Source organism: Dreissena polymorpha, chromosome 9 (assembly GCF_020536995.1).
Source record: "Dreissena polymorpha isolate Duluth1 chromosome 9, UMN_Dpol_1.0, whole genome shotgun sequence".
Classification (NCBI taxonomy): domain Eukaryota; kingdom Metazoa; phylum Mollusca; class Bivalvia; order Myida; family Dreissenidae; genus Dreissena; species Dreissena polymorpha.
The window spans coordinates 8917951-8927615 of NC_068363.1; the positions used below are offsets into that span (position 1 = coordinate 8917951).

Here is a 9665-nt window from a genome sequence, read left to right on the forward strand (position 1 = left end):
ATTATAAAAAAGACATTAAAAAACGGGCTTTTAAGGTAAAATGCTTTTACTTGCATCAATCGCCCTGCAACTTTCAAACTTCTTTCTTGTCTTCAAAATTAAATAAGATAATACACGTAGTATAATAATAAGCCAATTTGAGTACAGCATACCGTTTTCACTCTCTTTGACTTCTCTTTCCTCTCCGATGTGCGAACCAGTGGCCTGATCCTGTCAGAGTTCATGTCTAGCCACTCATCAAAGCGTTGGTTCCAGCCATCAAAGTGCACTAGCACTTTCATCTCATCCTCTCTCACTTCCCGGATCTTGGCTGGGAACCTGTGCAGGTGAAAAATTACTAAATGTTAGTTTTCTTCAGTAATTTGGTTCACCCATTAAAGAATGTAGGTTAAGCAGAATAAAGTAGCATAATTAAATGTTATTTTTAAGTCATTTTTCCTTTTTTAAGTATGAGCCTGCCATAACGATTGTATCCACATAGATAACATAGACAACTATTTTTAAGGCATTTAGTTTTCCACTTACAGACAACTAATTTTTTCAAGGCATGCTGTTTTCCCCCTTTTCACTAACTTCTCAAAGGCTAAAAAAAACTATTTGCAACCAAACAAAGGACCTTATATGCAAAAGGTTTAAAAACAATTTCAATCAATCAATTAAATACTTGACACACCAAACACTTTGAAAGTCCATGGCCTCCAGTTTTTCTCCTTTCCTCCAATGAATCCCTTGGCGCTGTGGGAACTTCATCCTCTGCTTGCAAGAGACGTTGTCCTCCACCTTTAATCCACCCACACGAATTGGTGTGCTCTTCTCAGAACTGGACAATGACATTGAGTGGTCACTCTGACTTGCGGGAGTTTCCCTGCCTGATAAAGGACATCATACAGATAGTAATCAGGGCCTTCTCTAGTCTCTACCATATGCCGAATAAGGCTAATGGCAATAGTTAAAATTGACTATTTGACTTAAATTACAGCCAAATGATAACAACTTTTTCTGAATAAATCCCCATCCGAAATTACTGTTCTTAAAGAATTCTGGCTTACTATATTACTATGGTACATTTTGCTCAACTTTTGCCCACTTTAAAGCAAAGTAAAAATGGCTATATTCAAACAGCATAAAACCAGAACAGCCTGCGAGTTAATGGCAGTTTTTTCAGGTTTTGTGCTGTTTGCTGCTCATTAGTATCTAAGGATTGGAACTGAAACCTTTGAAACTTGAATCTAGTAAGAAAGGTCTTTACTTAAATTCAACTTTTGAGCGACTACACATTAATGCGTCAAAATACATATCTAAGTGGTAATGGGTTAACACACACAGTTATGAGTGCGCAGAATTGCTGACTATTGCCAGTAATCAATGTCCGAATTAACTGATTCAAAATTTCAAAATAGCATCAGCTTTTAGGCCCTGCGCTGACAAAATGAACAAGAGATGTGTTTGTCAGAAACCCAATGCCCTCTTATGCGCGGCTTTTCTCTTTTTTTTTTGACCTTTGACCTTGGAGGATGACCTTGACCATTCACCACTCAAAATGTGCAGCTCCATGAGATACACATGCATGCCAAATATCAAGTTGCTACGTTCAATATTGCAAATGTTATGAAGAAGGTTAAAGTTTTGGTTAAAGTTTTGGGACACACACACGGACACATACAATGACAGACAGGCCAAAAACCATTATACCCCCAATCTTTCAATCCGCGGGCATAAAAACATGGTGCGCAAAGCTTCTCATTTTCCTATTTGTTTGTAATACTTGTTGGCAAAAAATCTTGGTGTGGAAAGGGTGTCACTTGGAAGTCACTTGCAGAGGGTGTGCACTGTATATCACTTGACCATTGTTATGGCATTTTATTTTATCTTAACAAAGTCAACTTTACAGCATAAGATTTACAGGATATGTCATGTGTCATTTAAGTACCATGCTTAAATAATGGTTTCACAGAAAGTGAAAATCAACACATTCATATAATTAAACATTAAAAAAATAAATAAACGCAACAATAAGTAAATCAATAAGAAGACAGAATTTTATTTTTACCAGACTCAGGTTGACTCTTTGATGACCCAGTCTGATTTGTTGTAGGTGTAAATGGCTCCTCCAACATATCTTGTTCATTGAGACTTAAATCTGAAATTGAGTTAAATCTATTAATTTACAGGTTTATTATCGAACAAGTGAATACACATGTACCATGAATGCTAGTCACTTCATCCTGGTCACTTCGGTAGTTATTTCGGCACTTGAAGTTGGATGTTTCGGCACTTATAGTTAGACGCTTCGGCACTTAGTTTTTTTAAGTATGTAAGTTTGTACCAAATAAAATTTATTTATCGATAAATTAATATATTTCAACATGTATTGTCATGTCATCTCGATACCTTCTAAAGCTTTATTCAATCTAAAAATTGAAAACTAATGGGAAATGGGAAATGCAAATGAAATAGTTAAATCTAAATATAAACGTTTGCAAACCTCTTGCAAACTTCAATATTCAACCTAAGTGATTAATATATATTCTTGATATTGGAACATAAAAATAAGTCAAACACATCGAATTTAATCATTTGTATTTTTCTACTTTGATACACGTAAAAACAAATGTAAATGATCAACCAAATATGACAAATACAATGCATCGAATTTTAATATGATTAATTTTTCTATTATGAAAAAGTGAGAAAAAAACATGGACGGGATGTGCTCTGCTGGCAGAAACAGCAAAGCCATGACCTGCGTAAGACGGCTACATGCAACGCAGGCAATTTCATGTTGCCGGCGGCGGATGCCACGGGAACACGCTACACACATGTCCATTGGGATAAATACTTAGAAATTAATTTTCAAGTTGCATGTAATATATTCAAACTATCACAGTATGAAAAATGTTTTAAAGGCATAAAATTATAGCTAGTGAGTTGTTTTCAACAGATAATTCAACAGTACATGCATATTTATACACCTTCTTAAAGTGGACAACATAAAAACGAATATGATTGGCTTTTACAAATTTGCCAATTGCAAACTCGCTTTGTTGTCTGATATGAGGCATAATAATTCAAAGCATTACATGTATTTACAATTCCATCAATTCTATTTTCATTGAATATGAGCGGATGAATCACGCAGAGACTGGGGCATATGTTATACACGTGTCACTCACAAATCCATAAATACCATAAACCTGCAAATTATCTCCCAGGGTTGACAGCCGCTGTAGCCAAATTCCTTTTCCTGTCATCAAGGCGTATGTGAATGTTTTACAAATATTTACGTAATCTGGTAATCTGTTATTGTGTGGCTTAATTAGCATATTTCGGAAAACAATAAAAACAGATATTCATTAGTTAATGTATTAGTAAAAATTAGTTTTCTGTATCTTCATTTGAGTTGTATGTGGCTCAATTAGCATATTTCAGAAAACAATAGAAACAGATATCAAATAGTTAATGTATTCGTAATGGTTTGTTTTCTGTACCTTCATTTGAGTTTAAAAAAAATCATTGTTTTAACTAAAAAAAAAATGTTATAAATATAAAAATTAATAACAATTTATTCGTTGAAAATTCTTCGCTAATTAAAATAGTCAACACTGTAAATTTAAACAACATTAAACAAATTAATTATTCATGATAACAAACCTCATACACTAGCTCCATTTCTGTCATTGTTTTTATACATAGATTCATCATCCTAAATCAACAGTGATAATTGTATCACTAAACAACAGGATACATTTTGGAGACATAAAGTATGAAATGGTGTCTTGCAATGCTTACATTCATCTAGTTATACAATTCAAATAACTTTCTAATCACAACTTCAGCAATTAAAGGGAAGGTTCTACTAATGTTAAAACTTGTTATCCAACCCATATGTTGCTTGTATATTCACATGTGACATTTGTAACTTGTACACTTCAACACCGTTATTTCGAACACCGATAAAATACGAAATGGCTGTTAAATCGAAGTATTTTTGGGGTCCTAATTTTATTTCTTTTTTGTTTAATGTAAAATTTCATGGTTAATCCGAACTTAGTTAAAATGAAGAAATCATTAATTCGAGGTGATTCTGTCGGTCCCAGCACTATAATTCAGACCTTATTATCAATCATTAATCCGAAGTCAATACTGCAGACACAAAGTAAAACAAGGGCTGTTTGTAAAACATGCATGCCCCCCATATGGGCTGTCCGTTGTACTGGCAGCCATTGTGTGAATACGACTTTTGTCACTGTGACCTTGACCTTTGACCTAGTGACCTGTAAATCAATAGGGGTCATCTGCAAGTCACGATCAATGTACCTATGAAGTGTCATGATCCTAGGCAAAAGCGTTCTTGAGTTTTCATTCGAAAATCATTTTACTATTTCTGGTCACCTAACCTTGACATTTGACCTTGTGACCTCAAAATCAATAGGGGTCATCTGCGAGTCATGATCAATCTACCTATGAAGTTTCATGATCCTAGGCATATGCGTTCTTGAGTTATCATCCGAAAATCATTTTACTATTTCGGGTCACTGTGACCTTGACCTTTGACCTAGTGACCTGAAAATCAATAGGGGTCATCTGCGAGTGATGATCAATCTACCTATAAAGTTTCATGATCCTAGGCATAAAGCCATATGCGTTCTTGAATTATCGTCCGTAAATCATTTTACTATTTCGGGTCACTGTGACCTTGACCTTTGACCTAGTGACCTCAAAATCAATAGGGGTCATCTGCGAGTCATGATCAATCTACCCATGAAGTTTCATGATCCTAGGCGTATGCGTTCTTGAGTTATCATCCGGAAACCATTTTACTATTTCGGGTCACCGTGACCTTGACCTTTGACCTAGTGACCTCAAAATCAATAGGGGTCATCTGCAAGTCATGATCAATCTACCCATGAAGTTTCATGATCCTAGGCATATGCGTTCTTGAGTTATCATCCGGAAACTATTTTACTATTTCGGGTCACCGTCACCTTGACCTTTGACCAAGTGACCTCAAAATCGATAGGGGTCATCTGCAAGTCATGATCAATGTACCTATGAAGTTTCATGATCCAAGGCCCAAGCGTTCTTGAGTTATTGTCTGACAACCACCTGGTGGACGGACTGACCGACCTACCGACCGACTGACCAACATGAGCAAAGCAATATACCCCCTCTTCTTCGAAGGGGGGGCATAACCAGCTGCTAATTGCGCATAATTTCGCACGTTTGTTGTCTGTGACAAATGAACATGACAAAACAAATATAATTCACCGAATCTTAATCTGATTATTTGTTCTATTTTGAAAAAGTAAAAAAAACAAACATAAATGGCAAACATCGATAATAATGGTCATAACCAAACAAGTATAATTCATCGAATTTGATCAGTTTACTTATCTATTTTGAACAAAGTTAAAAAAACAATACATGGCAAACATCGATAACAATGGACAGGAACATTGCAATATTCATACCAACAGATATATTTCAAAAGGACAGACAATGCAGCAAAACACACTTTTAAGAATTAAGATATGCAAATTGAATGATTTTACATAGTGACACAGAGCTCCAGATAAGGGTCATATTTTCGTAATTACGAATTATTTTCAAGTCAGTTACGTATTTATTTTAAAATCTTGTTGTACCATTAAGAATTACAAAATCAAGTTAAGAATATTATTTTTACATCAGTTCGTATCGATTTTTATTGAGTTCGAAGACTTTTTGCGTATTTAAGATCTTTTCGGTGCTTATATAAAATGGTTATCGGGTTTGTTTTACAAAGCGCATATTTTCCAATTAAAGCGGCGTGTACCGTCTGTCAAAAAACAATGGCGCTGCCCAGAGAGCGTCCTTAAAAACTGCAAAGCGTGCAAAAACACGCTTTAAATGTATTGTACGCAAAGTGAGCCGAAGTTGAATGTTAATAAAGACATTATAGGAAAGATCTTGTATGATGTTGTATGTTCAGTTGCTGAAACAGTCGTAAAAGCTAAAATACGCGACACGACGGGTCCAAACTTAAACAAAAAACATTGAACGAGTGGAAGGGACAATGCCCGTGGCCAATCGTTGAAAATATTGAAGGGGAGACCCGTTTTAATTGTGAAATATGTAAAAAATCATCGAAGGAATGCAATCTAAGCACAGTTTGGGCATATGAAGGTATTTGAAAAATAAAATTGTATAATACTGAATAGACACTGTTGAACTCTTATAAATAAAGTTGCTAGTAAGTTTATTTAGATTTTATGCATGAAAAAAAACATCATTATATATTTTTAGGTCATTTAGAAAACTTAAGAATTATTTTCCAAAACTTAGTCATAACGTAAAGAATAAAATTTCAGAGTTGAGAATTCTTTTTGAAAATCTGGTAGTAATGTTAAGAATTTCACAAAACCTTATCTGGAGCTCTGCGACAAACATTTCACATTTTTTATTTCAAATCAATAAAGCATTTTCGTCGCATAATACCGTACATATGAAAAAAGAATATCACAAATTATGTTAGAGGAATATTATTTTCATCTTGGAAGTCTAGCAGAAGCTTCATTTACGAATATTTAACATTAGGCAATATTTTTTATAGTTAAAACAGACACACAAAGAAGTGAAATGGTCTCGAAAATAAAAATTTAAAACATGTCGGCAAAAATACGTCGAACGTTATAGCAGAAAAACATAATTTATATTTATACAAGTCTATATTTAGGATCAATAGATGGATCAATAGATAAAAAATACCCGCTACATCTTATTTGGTACTAAGCGAGATTATTATGCCGAGAGCAGTTGATAGAGCGACGTGTGGAGCGTAATTAACGTATTTTGTTGATAATACAACTATTATTCACACCCTAATCCCAAGGGGGCCCCATTACAATATTTTTAAAGGCAGACAATGCGCCAAAACACTCTAAACATTGTTTTGTCATAAAATACTAGACCAATATGATGTTTTTTTTGTTTTTTTTTCTTTTTTTTAAATGCAAAAACACTAGTGAGTCATAAATTCTCGATATAGCAAAAAAAATAATCATATATTCATATCACATCTAGTCACAAATAAGTTAGAAGGAAAAAGCTATTGTAAAACGATATTATGGAATAACAAAAAGATAAACGCAAACAAAAGTACATTGATAAATAGTACGCTAATAAAAAGAATTCCATCACATTAGTGCAGTGCTTTCCACAGGATTTTTGTCAGGCGCCCCGGGGCTGATAGGGGTGGTTCGGGAGGTGTGTCCCCTCCTGATGTTGAATTTTTTAAATGTTAACGTGTCAATTCACGTTCTGTGGTGCGTTATAACTAAGGAAAAACAGCGTCAAAAGACGTCATTTGGTGCGCTATGACTCTTAAAAAAACAACAGTCATTTCAAAATATATATTATTTGTTATATTGTTTAAGTGTTTTAAAAAAATATTCCGCACATATAGTAAAATCCCGACTCGATCGATTTGCCAATACATCTATTTCAACCCTACTCTATTACTGTATACTTACTACTTTTCAAGTTTGTAGTTATTACCCGATAATCCGTTTGTTCCGTTTTTATAAATCACTTTCTGGTAAATATTTATGATAAAAGCTCCCGATTATTTCTTTAACACAAACCTTGCCATTTTTATATAGTATCAAATACATTTTACATGACTTTTTATAGATTTGATGAAATATTGCCTCTGAACATGCATAAATCCCCCGACGTGTTGTGTGCTTGCTAAAACGCTCAATACATGCAAATGACGCGAATTTGTACATGCTGCATAATTTTTTTTAACTTGTTGTGAATAGTGTATTTTGATTGGAAAACAGAACGATAGGTATTGGAAATTGGGCCAATATGCGTGTTGTAGACGTATTTCATTGTTGTAAATATATTTAGTTCATAAATATATTTATTCTGAATGATATTGAAGTAAATTATTTTTTAAAGGAAACATTGCTCTGATTGTTAAATGGTTGGACAGAGTAGATTTTAACTGTAAATAGAATTAGTAGCGTTCTTTTGTAGTAGTTGATTAGTTTTCAGTATGTAGAGACTGGGTAGAAAGGTGAACTGTTTTTACTAACATTTTAATACGTTAATTGGCTTGTCTGTATGTTTATGATATTAAATCAGAAATATAATATATTTAGGTAAATATGCATTTTATACATCTTTTATATTCATGTCGGTCGGTTGTATTATTGATTATGTTGGTTGTATTATTGTAATTATTTTGTTTTAATAGTTGTATTTGTGTATTAATTCAGTTGGTATCTTACCGTCGGAACACATCATTTTATATATAATTGAAATGTATACTTATTATAAGAATGTCAATTCTTTGCATATCATTCATGCTGTCAACCTGTATGTTTATGATATTAAATCATAAATATAATATATTTAGAAACCCAAACGTGTTGTTCGAAGAAAGAACCCTAAACGCCCATACGGCAACATGCGGACCAGCAGGATAAGTAAAATAGCCCTCTGCTGACTACAAACATGTGAAATATGAAAGTGGGAATACATTTGTTACCAGTTCCATCCAAGGCTGTGTTAGCAACTGATTGCTGTACAGGTAGATGGCCAAAAGTTCCATCCATTGAAGAAACAGTTGTTGGAATGTGGCACGTGTATTTATCAGAATCTTCAGCAAGATTTTCAGAACTGCCATCTGCCTTTTGTAACACATGGCACTCCATTGCTGTTTCCATAGCAGAACCTTCTACAATACAAAAACATTTTTTCCGATCTATCTATACTGTCTAACTCCCTTTGCGGGTATTTATGACAGGTTTTCCGTTCATATTACTTCTGTAACTCGAACAATTGCCTTTTAAACTATCACATCAAACTGATTTTAGTAGCATGTAACCGTTTTTAAATGTTTTTAATAGCGTTATCCGTCTAATTACTTTATAAATGAAATGCACTTTTGGCCCATACAATAATATGTAATATATGCTTTTTATAAACGGATATGAATTGCATTCAAATTTATGCAAAATCACAAAACTCCAGAAAATGCCAGTGTTACTCACCATCGTCGGCCATTTTGAAAGGCGTGATGACACCTTTTTTGTAAAGATGAGTATGCGGGCAAAAAAACCACCATCAATGAGGCTCTGGATTCTGGATGGATCATACGCGGCGACAAAACAGATTATCTTGTAATTTATAACTCGAGTAATTGAACAGACTGCTTTAAAAACGACGCTCAGTAAAACGTGTGTGTACAATAAAAGAGTTGTGACAATCATCGCAGGCGCAGAAAATTAGAGAAACTTAGAAGATTTCGTGCCGAAGCTGACTGTATTTTGAACATACCTATTTTTTTCTACATCTACAGTTATAATCATATTATCATTTTAAAGTTGAAACAAAACATACGTAGAGGGGAACGAATTTTGCGATTTCAACTGAAATTTGTTCAAAGATATTCATTAGCGAAACGTATTTAGTTTTCAGGATGAGAAATATTTTTATTGCAATAACATATGTGCCCTCGTATATATATATTTTTTTAATTATATTACTTTTAAGGTTTAACTTAAAGATAATATAAAAAAAAAGAAAAAAAGAAAATATTCATTATATAGCCTGAAATAAACTCTGTGATTTTATATAATTATCTTTTGAAGCTCTCTATCTTGTCTAAACCAAAC

The 9665-nt window shown here is 33.7% G+C and overlaps 1 protein-coding gene across 10 annotated transcripts in view; it reads right to left on the minus strand.

The window, feature by feature from the left end:
• Positions 1 to 9199, minus strand: part of LOC127846559 (PHD finger protein 20-like) — a 254732-nt gene extending 245533 nt beyond the window's left edge. For 9 of the 10 annotated variants that reach the window (XM_052377945.1, XM_052377940.1, XM_052377936.1 and 6 more), the window contains exons 1-5: positions 9042 to 9199; positions 8528 to 8725; positions 2051 to 2140; positions 674 to 869; positions 153 to 318 (exon numbers count right to left, since the gene is read on the minus strand). In XM_052377945.1, coding sequence (XP_052233905.1) covers positions 153 to 318; positions 674 to 869; positions 2051 to 2140; positions 8528 to 8725; positions 9042 to 9054 — 663 coding nt within the window. In that variant the 5' untranslated portion in view covers positions 9055 to 9199. The remainder of the gene's footprint in view (positions 1 to 152; positions 319 to 673; positions 870 to 2050; positions 2141 to 8527; positions 8726 to 9041) is intronic. The other variant, XM_052377944.1, reaches the window with a different exon arrangement.
• Between the last annotated feature and the right edge of the window lie 466 nt (positions 9200 to 9665).